The sequence below is a fragment of the Macaca fascicularis genome, chromosome 1 (assembly GCF_037993035.2).
Source record: "Macaca fascicularis isolate 582-1 chromosome 1, T2T-MFA8v1.1".
Taxonomy (NCBI): Eukaryota; Metazoa; Chordata; class Mammalia; order Primates; family Cercopithecidae; genus Macaca; species Macaca fascicularis.
The window spans coordinates 166,607,203-166,627,409 of NC_088375.1; the positions used below are offsets into that span (position 1 = coordinate 166,607,203).

The window sequence follows — 20,207 nt, forward strand, 5'->3', positions numbered from 1 at the left end:
GTCTCTAGGAAATTCCATACTTTCCCACATTTTCCTGTTTTCTTCTGGTCCCTCCAAACTGTTCCAATCTCTGCCTGTTACCCAGTTCCAAAGTTGCTTTCACATTTTTGGGTATCCTTATAGCAGCACCGAACTGCTGGTACCAATTTACTATATTAGTCCATTCTCATGCTGCTATAAGGACATACTTTATAGACTGGGTCATTTATGAAGAAAGAGGTTTAATTGACTCACAGTTCAGCATGACTGAGGAGGCCTCAGGAAACTTAAAATCATGGCAGAGGGGAAGCAAACATGTCCTTCTTCACAGGGTGGCAGGAAGGAGAAGAATGAGTGCCAAGCAGAGTGGGAAGCCCCTTATAAAACCATCAGATATCATGAGAACTTACTACCATGGGAATAGCATGGAGAAAACCACCCCCATGATTCAATTACCTCCTATCAGGTCACTCCCATGACATGGGGGATTATGAGAACTACAATTCAAGATGAGATTTGGGTGGGGACAACCAAACCATATCAACTACTAAGAAACGAGAAAGATGTGGAGCAATAGGTACCTCTTATTTATTTCTTGTGGGAGTGCAAAATTGTAGTCATGTTAGAGATAGTGGCAGTTTCCTAAAAAAGCTAAACATACCTTTCCCATACAATCAATCATGATCCTAGGTATTAACCCAATTGAGTTGGAACACACCCACACAAAAACCTACACATGAATGCTTATAGTGGCTTCACTCATAATTGCCAAAACTGAAGCAATCAAGATGTCCTTGGATAGGCAAATGGATAAACAAATGGTGATACATCCTTAAAATATAATACTGTGGGGCAATTGAAACAAATGAGCTATTAATCTACAAAAAGGTCTGGAGAAACCCTAAATGCATATTGCTAAGTGAAAAAGCCTTTCTGAAAAGCTACCTACTTTACGATTCCAACTATATCACATTCTGAAAATGATAAAACTATATAGATAGTAACAAGATCAGCAGTTGTTAGCAGTTTGGGGCAGAGTGGAAACATAAATACATTGAAGCACAGACTTTTGGGGCAGTGAAAATTATTCTGTGTGATGGAATATACTGTAATGATGGACAGATGACATTATGTTTTTGTCAAAACCTACAGAATTTCACAACACAAAGAGGGAAACTTAATGTGTGCAAATTTTAGGAAGCTGGGAAATTCTAGGAGAGAATGCAGACTGTAACCAGAGACTCTGTGTTATAATTCCACCGAAGGGGTGGGAAAACACTAACCTAAGTCATTCTGGAAATAAATGGAGTATGTAAAACAATAGTCAAGGAACTATACATAAACATTGTACTCTAGTTGATAAAGATGTTTCCCAGGGAAATGCAGTTAACAATTCTGAACCAGCTATACATATATACTGGGACTGGATGACAAAGTAAATATGGCAGAAGGTGGGAACCAGATGTCTCACTGTTGGAATGGAAATTTTTAGATCTGCAAGAGGGTGGCTAGAATGATGCATACAGTAATGGGTATAGTCAGAGATATCAGTAAGAATTCATATTTAACTTACTATAGATGCAAATATATAGAGATAGAAATATTTATAGATATTTGTATAGACAAGGAGAAGTGTACATGCATATATTTCTTTGCCCTCTCAGTTGAGGCGGTCTGAGAGCAATGACTTCCCAGTACAAACAGCATAATAGATTAAAAAAAAAATCATTCTACTTGAGAAACAGTTAATTTTAGCACTGGGGTAGGAAATATACAAAATGAGTCCGGAGCATCTTATAATGCCAGTAATTACTGAAACACACAAAAAAACTCCAGTCCATTAATGAGAATGTCAAAGGAGCATAAGAACCAGCTGAAAGAACTCCCAGTGGCCAAAGCTGGAACAATTTGAACAAATTATTACAATCTAAAATAACATAGCACTGAGTTATAACCCAAAGTACAAAATAAGTATCCTTAAATCTATACTGATACAAATAAATGATTAAATAAATTAATAAATGGGTTAAAGAGATAAATCTTCCGCACAGAAGAATTCCAAATAATTTTTAAAAATTACGTAGATACTTCGCCCTCAAAGAGGTAAGCAGCAATCTCCCCTCCTTAAGTGGCCTGCATGTACTGACTTCCTTCCAAAGACTATGCAAAGCAGGAAAAGCATAACTTTACAGTGGAGAAACGTGACAAACACCTCAGCCAGGGGATCAAGATCAACATCAACAGTTATAAATCATGTCAATAGTATGTACATGTACCCTAGATGTGCTGTAATGAAAACTGTGCTTTACCTCTGAGATCTTCCTCCTAAAGACCCATAATCCTGGTCTAATTATGATTTTTTTGAAAAATCAGACAAAGTTCAATAGAAGGGTATCTTAGAAAGTACCTAACTACAACTCCTCAAAACTGTCAAGGTAAACAAAAACAAGGAAAGTCTGAGAAACTGTCATAGCCGCGAGGAGTCTAAGGAGACATGAAAATTACATGTCATAGGATGAGATTGCAAAACAGAAAAGACATTAGGTAAAAACTGAGAAATCTGAATAAACTATGGGCTTTAGTTAATTAAAAAAATTTTTTTAAGATAAAAAGATAGCCAACATATGTATTGTATGTAGTAGGTACTGTTGGCTTTATGTATATTAACATTGTTCGTCACCACAACCCCATGATGTAACATTTTTTCTTATTAGAATAGTTGAGACCTGAGTATATTTACAGGCCAGGAGAAAGAATCTAATTGACAGTGAGAGAAAGTGGTAGGTTAGAGAAGAGATGATTGACTAAGCAAGGCTTTAACGGAGCTGCCTCAAACTTGCCTCTGTATCAGAGTCACCTGAGGGGGCTTATTAAAATCCAGATACCCCTCCCACCCAGCTTCAGGCCCCACCTCCAGATTCTGATTCTGTAGACTGGGGCTGGGTGGTTTAGCAAGCATCCCCCGTGATTCCAATACAGGTGATACTAGGACTACAGATTGAAAAACAATCCATGGCTCTGATGAAGCTATTAGCCATGGACTAAGGAAAGAGAAAATGCCCAAGAATGTGCGTGGCCCAGGAGCTGGTGAGTTTTGTCTGGTGGCTTCCTTTCTCTAAGAAGTAGGAGATAACATCCCTGCCAATGAGGAGATATTTGGAGCAGCTGGGTGCTAGGCGAAAGCAGACAGGTTGGGAACAGACTTGGAGGGAGTAGAAGACACTTGAATGGGATTAGGGAAGGGATTCTTAAGCAACCCTGATCCAGGAAGTCAAAAATTGTAAAGAAGATACTTAACTTGTTGTGAAGGGTGTGAAATACAACCGCTGTTAGTTTTCTACAGAGCTTAAATAAAGGTGTTTGTAGGGAGAACCTTGTAGGTAATGAAAAGAAACAGATTTCCAAAATTATAATGATGAAGGTCCAACAACGCCCTTTCAACAACACCTAATAGAAAGGCAGCATGGTGTACAATGCTCTAGACCTGGAGCTAGCTAGACCTCCTGGCCTCTGCCACTTACTTAACCTTTCTAAGCCCAGTCTCCTCATTTATAAAATAGGGACAGCAGTGGTCTCCACCTCAGACCATCATAGTAAGATCTAAATAGTTAATACATGTAAAATTATTAGAGCAGTGCCTGGCTCGTGGTCAACACTCAAGTGCCTGTTAGCTCATTCATACTCCACAATCAGTACTCTCCTTGAATATTGTGCTCTAACATTTCTAAAGTACTTTTACACAAATAACTCAATCTTACTTCAGACATAAATATATTGTGCCCATTCTACAGACAGACAAACTGAATGTAAAAGGAAAACAAGTTGTTTGCTTAAGCCTATATAATGAGTATGTGACCAAACAGGAACTGGAAACCAGGTCTCCAAACTCCAGCTGCACTTTCTGAGTGTCTACTGTGTGCCAGGTATTGAGGAAGGTGTTTTATTTCACACACTGCTATTGTGGAAACTTAGGACAGAGTCAAAGACCAAACTGTAAAGAAGTGGTGGAACTAGGCCTGGAGAGGAAGTCAGGCTAGATCCAAAGCTGGCTTTCCTTCAGAGAACTCCACCCCTGTGGGTGGAATATATGTTCCCCACCATCTTGGCTGCCTCTGAGTGACACCTGCGGGCACTTACTAGCACGAGGTGATCAGAGATAAATGAATTTCAGTCTTGTCCAAGAAAAGCTCATAGCTTTGTAGAGAACATGAAACAATACGCACCTAACTGCAATACAAGGTGGAATAGTGCTGTAGGAGCTCCGAGGAGGAAGAAATTCCTTCCAGCTGGAGCTGCCATTTGGCGACGAGCCTTGAAGGAGAGTAGGATTGGGGTATGTGGATGAAGAGATGAAGATGGGGGTGGGGAAGGGAGTAGAGCAGCAGGAATGCATAAACTGAGTGGTCAAGCTGACATAAGGACCTCCCAAGAATAGCCAGTTTTTGCACAAGGCTTTTAGAAGGTAATATTCAAAAGGGAATTTAAAGTCGGTTTGCAGGGAGCAGGGAGTATGAAGCGAAAGAGTTTGAACTTTAATTCTGTAGGCAAGGGCCAGCCATCAGAGTTAAGCTGTTTTTATTTTTCTTGCAAGTGCTTTCTAAAATTTACCTTTTTAAAAAATTTTGAGATAATTGAAGATTCACATGCAGTGTAGGAAATAATACAGAGAGCTCCCAGGTAACTTTTACTCAGTTTCCCTGATGGTAATAGCTTGCAAAATTACAGTCAATGTTACAACCAGAATATTAACATCGATACAGCCCACTGATCTTATTCAGATAGTTTTACTTGTATACATTTGTGTGTGTGTTTAATTCTATGGAATTTTACCATAACTGCAGGTTTTATCTCTACAACCACATTCAAGATACAGAACAGTTCTCTAAACACAATAATTTCTCATATTGCTGTTTTACAAATATATCCACTTTCATCCCATGCCTCCTCCCTCATCCTTAACCCTTGGCAACTACTAATATACCATTTCTATAATTTTGTCATTTCAAGATTGCTACAAAGTTGAATCATACAGTATATTTCATGATTGGCTTTTTTCACTCAGCATAATTCTTTTGTGATTCATCTAAGTTGTTTCATATATCAATAATGCTTTTTTTTATCCCTGAGTAGTATTCCATAATATGAATATGTTAAAGTCAAATAAAATACAGAGACAAATTTCTAAATTCAAAATGTTTTATTAGGGAAGCAGGAATTACAGTTTGGGGCATGCATACAGACTGGTTGATCTTCAGTCTTTTTTGTGTGAAGACAAAAGAAGGTTGGAGGTTTCACAAGAAGGAGAAATGTTTTATGTTGTTTTGAAAGAAAATTCATTGGCACTAGTAACATTTTTAGGGAGCTGGTAAGTACTATTGGTGAGTGATGGTGGTGGATAAACCTAGTCTAGCATCTCAGCAAGATGTTTCAGTAGCTGTTAGATAAAACTGGTTTTAGGCTACAACTGGCAGTTTCATAAGCCAAGATTTCAGAATATTACATTATTGGAGCCATGTTATATGTTCTGAGTGATTTTCCCCCTTGGCCCCTTGAATATGATTGAGTTGGGCATGACAAAATTGACCCAATTGGTATAATCAACTTCACATTTTCTTCTTTTGATCAAGATCTTCCTCTGAAAGCATCACTGATCAATCATCTTGAATTTGGATTAATTGTTCCTCAATGCTGGGATAAACCTGTTTTGGTTGTCTCTGTATCATGTTGGAGAGAAGGAATGAGGGTCTATGTCAGGGACTTGGGCCACATTTAAATAACAAAGAGTCCAGAAGGAAAAATTTTCTCAGGGTAGCTTTCTGTGAAGAGTATCAAGTTTCCTCTTATCAATACCATGGACAACAGCAATCACCTTGAAGTGTTGGGCTAACATAATCTTCTAAAAATATTTTTAAATTTAACTTTTATTTTAAGTTCAGGGGTACACGTGCAGGTTTGTATATAGGTAAACTTGTGTCATGGGAATTTGTCGTACAGATTATTTCATCACTGAGGTATTAAGCCTAATACCCATTAGTTACTTTTCCTGATCCTCTCCATCCTCCACCCTCTACTCTCCAATAGGCCCCAGTGTGTGTTGTTCTCCTCTAAAGGTCCATGTGTTCTCATCATTTAGCTTCCACTTATAAGTGAGAACATGTTGTATTTGGTTTTCTGTTCCTGCAGTAGTCTGTGACGGATAATGGCCTCTATCTCCATCCATGTTCCTGCAAAGGACATAATCTCATTCTGTTTTATGGCTGCATAGTATTCTATGGTATATGTGTACTACGTTTTATCCAGTATACCACTGATTGGCATTTAGGTAGATTCCATGTCTGTGCTATTGTGAATAGTGCTGCAGTGAACATACATGTACATATGTCTCATATGTCTTTATGAGAGAACGATTATATTCCTTTGGTCATATACCCAGTAATGAGATTGCTGAGCCGAATGGTAATTCTGCCTTTAGGTCTTTGAGGAATCACCATACTGTCTAGTCTTCCACAGTGGTTGAACTAATTTACACTCCCACCAACAGTGTGTAAATGTTCCTTTTTCTCCACAACCTTGCCAGCATCTGTTATGTTTTGACTTTTTAGTAATAGCCATTCTAACTGGTGTAAGATGGTATCTCGTTGTGGTTTTGATTTGCATTTCTCTAATGATCAGTGATGAGCTTTTTTTCATATGCTTATTGGCCACATGTGTGTCTTCTTTGAAAAGTGTCTATTCATGTCCTTTGCCCACTTTTTAGTGGGGTTGTTTTTCTCTTACATATTTAAGTTCTTTCCAGAAGCTGGATATTAGACCTTTGTTAGATGTATAGTTTGCAAAAAATGTTTTCCCATTTTGTAGGTTGTCTGTTCACCTGTTGATAGTTTCTTTTGCTAAGCAGAAGCTCTTTAGTTTAATTTGGTCCTATTTGTCAATTCTGGTTTTGTTGCAGTTGCTTTTGGCATCTTCGTCATGAAATCTTTCCTCCAGATTACTGCATCACCTCTCAAGCAAGGGTTCAGAACCAGGATGAGATGGTTGTTATGACACAAATAGAATTCAAAATATGGATAGGAATGAAGATCACTGAGCTACAGGAGTATGTTGAAACTCAATCCAAGGAAGCTAAGAATGATAATAAAACAATGCAGAAGCTGACAGACAAAATAGCCAGTATAAAAAAGAATGTAACCAACCTGATAGTGCTGAAAAGTACCCGGGTTCGGGTGTCTATTCATATATAACTGGAAGTGGGTGAATATATAAATACCCAGGTTTGGGTGTCTATACATATATACACCACAATAATTTCATAATGCAATGACAAGTATTAATAGCAGAACAGACCAAACAGTGGGAAAAAAAATCTCAGAACTTGAAACAGAACAGACCAAACAGTGGGAAACAGTGGGGAACAGACCAAACAGACCAAACAGTGGGAAAAAATATCTCAGAACTTGAAGACTGGCTTTCTGAAACAAGAGAGTCAGACATGAGTAGAAAAAAAGAATAAAGAGGAGGGCACAAAACCTCCAAGAAATATGGGATTATGTAGAGATCAAATCTACAACACATTAGTGTCCCTGAAAGAGAGGGGGAAAATGGAACCAACTTGGAAAACATATCAGGATATCATCCAGAGAACTTTCCCAACCTAGCTAGAGAGACCAACATTCAAATTCAGAAAATTCAGAGACTGCACTCTCGCACAGCAGTGGCAGGGTAAGGTGCACATACACTGGTGAGGTGGCAGGGCAAGGAAAGCAAAACCTGCCTGCAAAGATATGCACCAGCAAAGCAATGTTGGGACTTGTTGTGGGCCTTGGGGAAGCTGCAATGTGGGGAGGGAATGTGTGGGCTGGTGTGTGGCTGTGAGGGCCACCCAGCTAGAGCTCTCTGCCAGTCAGGCACAGTCAGCCAGCACAGAAACTATGATGTGGGCCCCCAGGGCACCTGAGGTTGCCCTGCAAGCAGGTGTGACCAGGCTAGGGCTTTGGGAGAAGCCAGCAGAGCAAGTAATGCTTAGGTTGGACCAGCCCCAGCTGATGGGTAAGATAGCCCTACAGAGTTCAGGACCAACAGTTCCCCTGGAGCTAAAGTCTCCTATGGAAGTAAGTTGATCCTAGGGAGATGGGTGTCCCTGGCCTTGCTCTGGTACATATGTTCCTGCTCCAAACCCTCTGTGCTCCACATCAGCTGGTTTGCTGCCCCTTCCACTTCTCTAAGTAGCCCTTCCTGCCAACTCGAGTGTCCATGGTGGTTGAGGACTCTCCTCCTGGTGGGGTTCCATAGGCCTATGGCAAGAACGGGTTGCTCCTTGCCAGTTCAACTCACCCATGCCCTCAGAGCCACTGGGGTCAAGGAACAAGTCCAGGTGCACAGTAGCCCCATAGAGTGTTCCCAGGTTTCCCTCCACTTCAGCCCAGTTTCTGTGTCTTCCCTACATCCACTTTTGGAGGGAAGTGGTAGGGGCAGCCTTCCCTCTGAAGATCTATTAAGAGTATACCAGCTGTCTCTGTCCCTTGGTAGAAGCTGTTCTACCTGGCTATGTCTAGTCAGTCATCTTGCTGGGCTAACATTATCTTCTTGGGAGAGCTGGCTTTACAAAGACTAGTCAGGTAATAAGAAAAAAGTTTAAAAATCGTAACACACACAAAAAAACCTGCCAATATAATCAGACTGGTCTAAATACTGGTGCTAAACCATAAACCTAATGTTGAAGGCAACCAACTAAAGAATTCAAAAGACCATGTGGGAAACTGGTTGAGTCTTGAGTCCTGTTGTAGCCATTGAGTAACATTTTATGACTGGGTTGAATTATAGCAGAGAATGCCCAGCTCTACAAAAGGGACAATGAGTATAGCTTGAACAAAAGGTTATGTAAGGATTATGACTGATAACATATTAGATTTCTATGAATTTATATAAGTTTTGAAACATTCATATCAACATGTCCATAAATGTAACTCAAAGACAATCTAGTATCACTTATTTGACAATGTTTTTATACAATTTACCAAATAAGCTTCGTCATCTCTACAAAATGAGAAATCTGTCTTTTAAGATTTTCCAGGAACCTAACTGAAAAATCTCGAAGTTAATTTTAGGTCAAAAGGACTTAAAATAGGATTTGACCTGGGAGACATTTGTCAAAGATGTCAAAAGATTCAAAACAGAATCACAGGTTGCTGTGAAATAACAGTTATTCATTTAACCAGTGTCATAATCAAAAGACTTCAAAAGCAGTAAGAAAGTCACATGGATTTAGAAACCTTGACCCTGTTAAAACTCATTTTTTTCTAAGTAATCAAAAGCCTAATAGAGGAAACATAGAAAGTCAGTTTACTAAAACATAAAATCTTTGTTTCTTAGACTCACTACCAAAAACGTAAAGAAAGCCCTCTTCAGTGTGATTGTTTCTCATTTTGGGAAGCTCATTCCGATAACCTGGAAGTTGAACCTGATGAAAAGGGTGCTTGAATGTCATGAAACACAGGAAGAATATGTCCAAGGTTATGAGTATACACTAGAGGAATATAAACAAGAAAACTAGTACCTTGAGCAGGGAAATACATGGTTCTTAGTAACAGCATGCTGTTACCACAGTAACTTTTCTGGTTACATGGAACAATTCAGATATATTAAGAAAAGCCAAGAGCACAAAATTAAGTTATACTGTAGAAAAATGCTGCTTTTCTAGGCCTTCAAGATAAATATTTAATGTCAGGCCAAAACAGCAATGTTAGAACCAGAAAAAGTCAAACAGGAGAATGATCATCTCAGGCCTTCTCCAGGGGAGAAAAAACGGAAGGAAATGACATATTGACCTGCAAATCATGTGCAGCAAGAAACTGCAAAAGATGAACTTCTGCAATATGAATTTGAGAAATTAAAAAAAAAAAAACTACCTCAAGGAATGAAATTACCACTTTAAATCAAGAAGACAATATTTTTTTTTTTTTTTTTTTTTTTTTTGAGACGGAGTCTCGCGCTGTGTCACCCAGGCTGGAGTGCAGTGGCGCGATCTCGGCTCACTGCAAGCTCCGCCTCCCAGGTTCACGCCATTCTCCTGCCTCAGCCTCCGAGTAGCTGGGACTACAGGCGCCCGCCACCACGCCCGGCTAGTTTTTTGTATTTTTAGTAGAGACGGGGTTTCACCATGTTAGCCAGGATGGTCTCGATCTCCTGACCTCGTGATCCACCCGCCTCGGCCTCCCAAAGTGCTGGGATTACAGGCTTGAGCCACCGCGCCCGGCCTAAGAAGACAATATTTTTAACCCGAAACCAGGAAAATTAAATAGATCTCAAGGAGAAGATACCTGTTTAAAAACAGATTATAGATTTAAAAATCAAAACCCCTTACAATTTTATTAAAATCAGATCAATATTTCAAGAAATCTTGTTGTTTTAAATATAAGGAACCAGACTCTAGTTCTGTATCAGTGCCCATCCCCCCGGCCCCCTACCCAACAATGTTTAATTTTTAGAAAAACACATAATTTATTTTTAATTCCAGCCAAGTCAATAACACATAAAATTTCCTTTATTAGCTCATCCTTTATAAGTCCTCTTCAACTTTAGACCTTTTATTTTCCTAACCCCTACCTCTTAGTCCTATAATTTTTCTTTTTTTTTAAAATGTGGGATAACCAATCATTTTATCTTATTTGACTATGATCAGACATTTATTTTGTATATATGATTTAATTTAACATAAATTTTAAGACTTTAAATTACATGAGTTCATTTATAAACATTTATTTCATTTACAGTTAATTTATTTTTTAACAACTATATCTAGATTTCTTACAAAAATTGAGATATTAGATGGAGCTGGTCATTATTTCAAGTTTTTTTTTTTATTAAATAATTATATAGCCTGTTAACATGAGGTGTTTACCCATATAAGAACCATAAAGTTAAATACATGGGTATCTGTAGATAACTCAGAAGATATAACTTTTCTTTTTTTCCTTAGAGGCAAAGGCTCACTCTGTTGCGCAGGCTAGAGTGCAGTGGTATGATCATAGCTCACTCTAGCCTTGAACACCTGGGCTCAAGGGATCCTCCCTCCTCAGCCTTCAAAGTAGCTGAGATCATAGGCACATGCCTGGCTAATTTTTTAATTTTTTTATGGAGATAGGGTCTTGCTATGTTGCCCAGGATAGTCTCAAACTCCTGGGCTCAAGTGATCCTCCCACCTTGGCCTCTCAAAGTGTTGACATTACAGGTATAATATTAAATTAATCTTACTTATCAAAGAATTGCATAAACAAATATCACTTTGCTTTAGGCCTGGTTTATAGCTTCATGACCTTAATAGCATAGGCAAATATAAAACTGACCAGCGCTTGTGCTCAGAAGCTGATACACCAAAACACAGTATTTAACATGCGAAACTAAAGAAGCCTCAAGGTCTCTCTGACCTTTCCTCTACCCCCACCATCCTTCCCAAAGAAGCTGAAGTTCCTTTATCTGCCTAAGAACCAGACCCACTAAGGAGAACAATTGTTGGTTCTCTACCTCCTATTATCTCATCTGTTACAGAAAAGAAGACCAAGATGTGACCACACCCAAGCAGACCTTTACAGAAGTACAATGACTGCCTTCAAGGATGATTTAAATTCCAAAAAAACCATTTGCAAGTTAATATCTGTTCCTCAATCCAACCATTCTCTCACCAATCATTCACTGCCCCTCAATAAATTCCTCTTCTCCTCCCATAATGTTTTACCAGAATCCAAGTCCCCCATCCTTTCTGTAATTTCAAGCCTGGTGCATAAGCCTCTATAACTCATTGAGAAGTTGGGTCTTTATTCTGAAAGCTCCTGTGTACACACATTGAATAAATTTGTATGTCTTTTCTCTTACTAATCAATCTGACCTATGTCAGTGATTTTTCAGCAAATGTTTGGGGGGCGAAGAGCCATGGCCCCCACACCAGTAAACACAGGCAAAAATATATATTGACGATTAGAAGGACGTTTTTAATTTTATTTTTATCAACAATTTTAAAACCAATTACAATTTTAAAACCAAGTAAAAAAGATTTACTTAAGTCACATGAACTAAAAAAATTAGGTTAATTACTATATATTTTGTATGAGCGCTCATCTATTTAAACCAATCAGATTAACATTTCTTAAGGGATTTTGGGCCTACTACACTGAATTTTATTATGTAGATATAACATACAGCATAATACATGTACATATGTGTAAATACATTTAAACAAATAGATATACACATAAAGGTCTTCTAGCTTTTATTTTAGAATTTCAGTTGTGAGATAGTAAAACATATCAGCTTGCTGGTTTATAGAAAACAGTTGGATCCAAATTATTTTTCTGGAAAAATGAGATAAAAGCTATGAATCAAATTTTGGTAAAACAGTTTGAGTTAATTATCAATGTAGGGACCAAGGGGAAACTTCAGTGAAGGCTCACTCAAAAACCAACCTGCAAAAGGTAGATTAATTGGAAAAAAATCATATAAACGTATTTAATATGTATACATGGGAGCCTGCAGAATGATGACCCAAACATATAGAGGAAATTGTCTATTTTTAACTTAGGATTAACAAAATATAGACAGCCATGTAGAAATATGATTGGACGAAAAGGGTATGAGCTAATGCTAACAAAATGAATGGGGAAACCCAATGAAAAAAGCCAAACTCTGTAAAATATTTAGAGGTTTATTCTGAGCCAAATATAAGTGACCTGTGACACTATATGTGGTGTCACTACCTGTGACACTATATATAGGACATCTATGGATGTCCTATATAATGGCCTGTGACACAGCATCAGGAGGTCCTGAGAACATGTGCCCAAGGTGTTTGGATTATAGTTTGCTTTTATATATTTTAGGAAGACAGAAGATACAGGCAAAGACATCAATCAATACATGTAAGGTATACATTGGTTTGACCTGGAAAGCCAGGACATTTCGGAGGAGGAAGGGTTTGGCCAGTGATGGCAGGAGGGAGGTTGCGGAAGCCAGGGTTTTTGTTACATACGTGAAGCCTGTAATATGCTTCAGAAAGAATAGATGGTATATGTATCTCAAAAGGTAAATGACCTTAAAAGGTGTCAGACTCTTAGTTAAATCCCTCTCGCATCAGGAAAAGACCTGGAAAGGGAAGGAGATTCTCCACAGAATGCAAATTTCCCTCACAAAAGATAGCTTTGCACAGGACCATTCCAAAATATGCCAGAAATATATTTTGGGGTAAAATACTTTGATCTCCTTTAGGGCTGCTACCTGTCATGTGATGCTATACCAGAATCAAGTTGGAATTTGTTTTGAGACAAGTTCTCACTTTGTTGCTCAGACTGGAGTACAGTGGCTGTGATCACGGCTCACTGCAGCTTTGATCTCCTGGGCTCAAGTGATCTTCCCACATCAGCCTTCCAAATAGCTGGGACGACAAGCGGCAGCCACCACACTGGGCTAAATTTTTTAAAAGTAGAGACAAGTTCTCCCCATGTTGCCCAGGCTGGTCTCTAACTCCTGGCCTCAACCTCCTTATTCTCTAGGATTACAGGCGCCAGGCTAGACCTCACAGGTCTTTAAACTTCTATGCACCAGGTACCTGGTAGGGGGAGGGATTATAGTGGCAGAAGAGCAGTACCAGCGGCCCCACACCACACACCCTGGCCTCAGCTGGCTGGGGCACACAAAACCAGGTGCCACCGCCAAGGACTAGGCCCACAGGGTGCTGCTGTCAAAACCTGCTGCCAACAACTTCCATACACTCCCCTGAACGCTCGGTAGGCGGTGGTGCGCAGCTTTCAATACATCCGCCGCCAGGCGCTCACAGGCAAGGGAGAAAAAGCCAGACCGGCTCGGAGACGTGGCGGGCAGACGCAGGCGCATTTGGAAAAGAGACTGGTGGTGGGAGGTGCGGAGCGGTATTCCTAGCCGCTGGCGGACCCGATGGGGCGTCCTGCGAGGGTTCGGCGAGGGTTCTGCCAGGATAGTAGCAGTGCGCCCAAGGAGTGAGAGGCACCCGGGGCTACTGGAGCCAGACCCTCAACCCGCCCTAGTGGTAGGCGAGGAATAACGAAAGCCACGTATTCCCATTTCTCTAGTGGCTAATGACATTAAAGGTTTTCATATGGTTATTTGCTATCTGCATATCTTCAGTGAAATGTCTGTTCATGTCTTCTATTTTCTAATTGAATTTTTAAAAATAATTGACTTTTGAGTTATGTACATATTCTAGATACTGGTTGTATGCCAGATACGTGGCTTGTAAACGTTTTCTCCTAGGTAAACCTTTTCAGTATCGTTACAGGGTCTTTCACAAAGCAAAATGTATGGGGTCTAATTCATCAAAATTTCTTTTTACTAGTCATGCCACTAATGTCAATGTAAGAACCTTTTGCCTAGCCTTAGGCAATAAAGGGTTTGTTGTTTTTTAAAACACTTTTGTAATTTTACGCGTTACAGTTATGTCTAGCCACTTTTTATTTAAGGGTTTTTTGTTTGTTTGTTTGTTTGTTTGTTTTGGCAGGGGGATCTATGGATGTCCTATCTTTCCAGTATTATTTGTGGAAAAGATTATCTTTCCTGCATTAAACTGCTTTTGGACCTTCGTCAAAAATCAGTTGGACCGGTTTTTGTCGGCAAAGTTTTGCCTGAAGCTTATTCCAACAGGTGAGAAAAAGTCCACAGTTTTACAGTTCCTCCGCAACCTGTAACCCCACCCTGAACTTCTGGACTAGCCACTCGAGTGTTGCAGATGCCAAGCTGACCTCGGGCCGCTCTGCGTTGGGCCAGCCCCTCCCGGCTGGTTTCTCACCACGCAACGCGCAAGCGGAATTTATGCCTATTACCTACACTCCCTGCGCCCCCGCACCCCGCTCCTGTGCGCAAGTCGGAATCAAACCTCAGAGGAGTGAGCGTTCCGGGCGTCCAGTTGGTTGTCGCGGCAGTCTCTGCGAGCAGCGCATTTGTCTTCTAGGCTGCGTGGTTCGTACCTCCGAGAAAGGTAAGTCTTTCTTTCGCTTTTTTAGGGGTACTTGAAAACAACATGTGCCAGACAAACCAGCAGATGCTGTCCCCAGTGGAAGTTTATGGGCGAGTTGTCCCTACAGCTGGTACCACGTCTTTCTTGGCGCGATTATGCAAGAGCCACCCGCAGCCACTCGCAGCCCCTGCGGGCTCGTGGCAGGTCCTGCAACTGCACTTTGGATAGTCCCGTTGGGAAGCTAGCACTTTTTAATATAGAAGAACGAGGCTTGGTTAAGTGTGCGAGCTTAAAGGTTGACATAGTGTCCACTATTACAGCTGCTTAGGTAGCTAGTATTCAGGAAATAATAGTGGAGTCGTGTAGTGTGAAAGTAAGATTGAGATGAACGAGGAGGGTAGGTGCTACTACAGCCTCCAGAGAGAAACCTGACCCTGCAGATGCGTGGTGATGTCCATGAGCCAGGCTGGTACCGCAGCAGCAGCGGTGGGACCTTGAGCTCCGCAGGGCCGCTGGGTTTGGACGCCCTCCGGTTCCTGGAAGCTTTCACCTCCCTCTCAGCCTGAGGCCAGGTGGTCTGGGAAGCTGGAAGGAGTGCTGGGGGGAGGGGGGTCCACTGCCAAAGAATGAGAGTTCTCTTCACATCTGGAAACTTCAGTTATCACATGTGTCCTTTACCAATTTTCTTTTTCTTTTATTTTCTTTCTGATAGAGACGGGGGTCTCCCTTTAGCCAGGTTGGTCTTGAACTCCTTTGCTCAAGCGATCCTCCCACCTTGACTTCCTAAAGTGCTGGAATTACAGGCATGAGCCATCGCGCCTGGCTGCTCTACCAATTTTCTGTGAATGAATTTGTACATACATCGCCTATAGCAGGAAGTAATGTAAAACAGAATAATTAGTAATGCACATTTACTAATGTGGGATGTTGGTGGCCAAGAGATACTTGGTCTTTACTGGAACTCTTGATACTAACGTGGAGTTTATAATAGTTGTGGGCAGTGCAGACAGGGCTAGGATTTCTGTGACTAGAGAACTCTAGTGCGTGAGGACCTAAGGAAAGCTGGATTGTTGATTTTTGCCAATAAATAAGATGTGAAAGATTGCATCACTGTAGCAGAAATCTAGTTTTTTAAGCTAAATCTTATTAAAGGTCATCATTGCTAAAGGAATTGTGCCCAGGATTTGGATAGCTGATATCATTACTTAATATTAGATGATATCAACTAACCACATCTTATAGACTGGAACAAAGTGCTAGATTTTACCTGAAAGCTGCAAAAATGAATGATTTAGACATATGTATGTATTTATTTTGTATCAGTTTCAAATATTTATTGTATTAACATCCCTGGTCCCCTTTAATCAAGAATATAAAATCATTTACTTAAATTTTGCCACTTAAGTTTAGAATACTCTTAGAATCACGCTATCTTAAAGAAGCCAGACTAGAATTAGAAGCAAGTAAGTCTGAAGATATAACAACCAGCAACAACATTTTTTTTTCCAAACGAAAACTCTAATATGGGGTGGGCATGTTGTCTCACACCTGTAATCCCAACACTTTGGCAGGCCGATGCAGGAGGATCACTTGAACACAGGAGTTCAAGACCAGCCTAGACAACACAGTGAAACCCCGTCCCTACAAAAAATAAGAAAATTAGCTGGGCATGGTGTCACATGCCTGTAGTCCCAGCTACTCGGGAGACTGAGGTGAGAGGATTGATTGATCCCAGGAGGTTGAGGCTGCCGTGAGCCATGATCGCATGACTGCACTCCAGCCTGAGGGATAGAGCAAGACCCTGACTCAAAAAAAAAAAAAAAAAAAAAAAAATCACCACCAAAACTCTAATACGAACATATTACTCTCATGGCCTTGCACATTCTAAAAGGGTCCTTTTCCCCAGTACTGGGACAGTATGTGTTCAACTACGCAGCCAGCAAGAAAGGCTAGTTTATATAGGAAGTGTGCTATATACAAAAAGCGTCTCTTCTCTTTCTGGTATTGTACATGACACAATCACAGCTGTACCTGAAGAGAAGTGCATTTTCAGGACCATCATCACATAGAAACACGTATAAATTTCTATACTTAGTGCCAGAGGAATGACATTGCCTTGTACTTTTCCTACCTGTGTCCAGAGGCCAGCTATGCGGTCTGTCTGCATGGTGCCTAGAACTTTTTCCATCTGACCTAGGATGCTTCTGAAGCAGTCCCCCTGGGCAGCTGTCTGGTATTGAGGATATACCTCTGAGAAAAGTTTCTTACAAACCTATTCTACTGTGTTTTTTCCGGAACTCAAAAAGTTCATTGACTGTTCAAATCCTGAAATTTCCTCTACTTCCATAAGGCTGAATTAAAACTACTCTGTTAAAGGTAGTAGCCATGGCAAAAGAAAAACCACTGTTCTGTAGAAAAACTCATTCAATATTTAGAATGTGTTCTAAGCAGAGATGAGATACTGAAAAGAAAGGTACATATATATATATATATATATATTTTAACTCCACTGTCATTGTGACTAAGGATTCATGAACTAAGACCCCTCCCTCAGCTCTTGGTGGCACATGGTGACAGCATGCTCAGAGCAAAGGTGCTCCCCATGCCTCTTCTGGGGCTGTGCTGACTGCAGCTGCCTCCCCTCTCTACATCCCACACCACTGATGCCAAACACCCCTCCTTTCCCCTGTACTGATGACTCTGTAGCTTTAACCAGGGTGGTGGTGTCACTCTAAATGTCACGTTGGCATTCAGCCCCGGAGAGTGGGGAAAATTCCCCCACCTGCTTCTCTTTGACTGTTCAGTCCTCTTCAATTAAAATCTTCATTTTACAAGAGAGGAAATGAGAGTAAGTGTTTCTTGTAGGGGTGTAGTGAGAATTTAATAAAACAGTTAAAGGAAAGAAAACAAAAGGTAGTATTGTTGCACTTTCTAGATGGTAAAAAGCAAACCACCAGGTCTGCTGAGTATATATCACCTGCCGGTCCCTCAGTCTAGCAGGCTGAACTTTGTGCCTGGGAATTTTCTTCTCGCCGTGTGCACCCCTTTGCGTCACGGGGTGGACTCTCTCCAGAGTCCTAGTGGAGCAGCTGGCCAGGCTGACGTCATCTGACAACATTGTAGGTTACCACTACCATCTCTCACCGTCTCACTTTCTTCCTAGGGAGTCAGTCTCCTGCTGCCAGCTAAGTGTGGGAGAACTTGTGCACGTATCTCCCCTCCGAATCCCAACGATGGGTAACGTCAGTTTTCGCCCCAAGGAACAGCAGCTGCTGCAGCGGTTGCGGCTTCTGCCTGCCCTGCTTGTCCTCCGCGCCTTCAAGTCCCACAGGAGGATCAGAGATTACCGCGTCGTGGTAGTCGGCACCGCTGGTGTGGGGAAAAGCACGCTGCTGCACAAGTGGGCGAGCGGCAACTTCCGTCATGAGTACCTGCCGACCATTGAAAATACCTACTGCCAGTTGCTGGGCTGCAGCCACGGTGTGCTTTCCCTGCACATCACCGACAGCAAGAGTGGCGACAGCAACCGCGCTCTGCAGCGCCACGTTATAGCCCGGGGCCACGCCTTCGTCCTGGTCTACTCAGTCACCAAGAAGGAAACCCTGGAAGAGCTGAAGGCCTTCTATGAGCTGATCCGCAAGATCAAAGGTAACAACCTGCATAAGTTCCCCATCGTGCTGGTAGGCAATAAAAGTGATGACATCCACCGGGAGGTGACCCTGCATGATGGTGCCACCTGTGCGATGGAGTGGAATTGCGCCTTCATGGAGATCTCGGCCAAGACAGATATGAATGTGCATGAGCTGTTCCACATGCTGCTGAATTACAAGCAGCAGCCCACCGACCTCCAGGAGCCCGAGAAGGAATCCCAGATGCCCAACACCACTGAGAAGCTGCTTGACAAGTGCATAATCATGTGAGCCCTGGGCCTTAAGAGCCAGCTCTTCCTATCCTGTAGTGTGTAGAAAACGTGGACTCATTTCACCGTGTTACATGTACATGGTTGATTTTGTGCTGTTTGGACTGTAACATCCATATTGTCAATAAATATACCTTGTAGGTGGATAACTTCTTTTTCCCAGGCCAGAGAATTCAAATTGTTAAAAGATCGGCATTTGAAGAGGAGAACAAAAGTAGCATGATGTATTTAAAGTAAGGCCTTTAGTAATAAATGTAATAAGAGAAAATGTTTTGAAAAGAACAAAACATCAAAATGAATAGAAAGAAAAATTGGAAGGTGTCCTTTGGTAACCCTATTATTGTGTATTACCTTTAAACATTTCACATCGTGTAAGTGTTTAATCATATCTTTTAATTGTGTATTTAATTAAGAAAAGTGTTTTCACAACAAAAGCTTTTGACAAATTGCTGCGTGACATATACTATATTAAAAAATGAATATGCTATAGCTGATCATTAGGGGTTTGGGAGCAGAGAAAATTGTGAAAGTGGAACTCTCTCACTAAAGATGTTAGTAGTTTCCTATGTCCTTTAAAAATGTTTGAGTATTCTGCATAGCAGTTTAAAAAAGTGTAACCGCTTCTTGACTTAATAAAGCTTTTCCTGCATGCAATCAGCTGTAAGAATTTGTCTTTCTAGAAAACAAAACATTGCCCATTGTATTAAAATTTAAACCATATCTGTTAAAGGTTTCCAATAAGAACTTCACACATGGGTGTCCCTGCCATGTTGAAATTATCCAATATGGGAGGGAGGTGTTTTAGGGAGGTCTCTGCAATGCAGAGCTGTTTTGTGTCTTTCCTGGACTGACATCCAGAAGAACTCCAGGCATCTTTGAGGAAGATGGTCACAGTGTTGCTGTCTCAAGAGGAAGCAGGTGAAAAGCAAGCCTATGCCTTCCGTCTCTTCCTATATTCTGAAATACTGGATATAGGCAATAGGGAGCAGAATGAAAGATAAGGGGGGGAATGATATTTGAGAGACTCCCCTATAAGGGAGTTTTTAGAGATTAATTTTATATTTGAACATAATTTTTTGAGTGAGGGAATAAAGTATACATATCCTTGCTTTTGAGAGTTTTTTTTTTTTTTTCTTTTTTTAACTTGGGAGTGGTTCAGGGGAGTCTCTTAATCTAGTGATTTTTTTCCCCACAAAGTATTATTGAACAAATATGTATTGAACAATGTATGTGCTTCTAGAGGAGAAGCACATTGTTGAGAAGGAATTGCAAACACAATTTCATGGTACTCTAGATAGTTTCAAGCTTAGAAAATCTATTCAGTGGCTCCTTTTT

General features: G+C 40.7%; 1 protein-coding gene across 1 annotated transcript; it reads left to right on the forward strand.

Moving 5' to 3' along the window:
- Positions 1–14,875: 14,875 nt before the first annotated feature.
- On the forward strand, positions 14,876–19,526 carry DIRAS3 (DIRAS family GTPase 3). Its single transcript, XM_005543068.3, has 2 exons — positions 14,876–14,974; positions 18,117–19,526. The coding sequence occupies exon 2, from the start codon at positions 18,187–18,189 to the stop codon at positions 18,871–18,873; it is 687 nt and encodes a 228-aa protein (XP_005543125.1). The 5' UTR covers positions 14,876–14,974; positions 18,117–18,186; the 3' UTR covers positions 18,874–19,526.
- The last annotated feature ends 681 nt before the right edge of the window (positions 19,527–20,207 follow it).

Bases quoted from the DNA above. Each gene is read 5' to 3' on its own strand.
- DIRAS3 (XM_005543068.3), top strand. From the start codon at position 18,187: ATGGGTAACGTCAGTTTTCGCCCCAAGGAACAGCAGCTGCTGCAGCGG.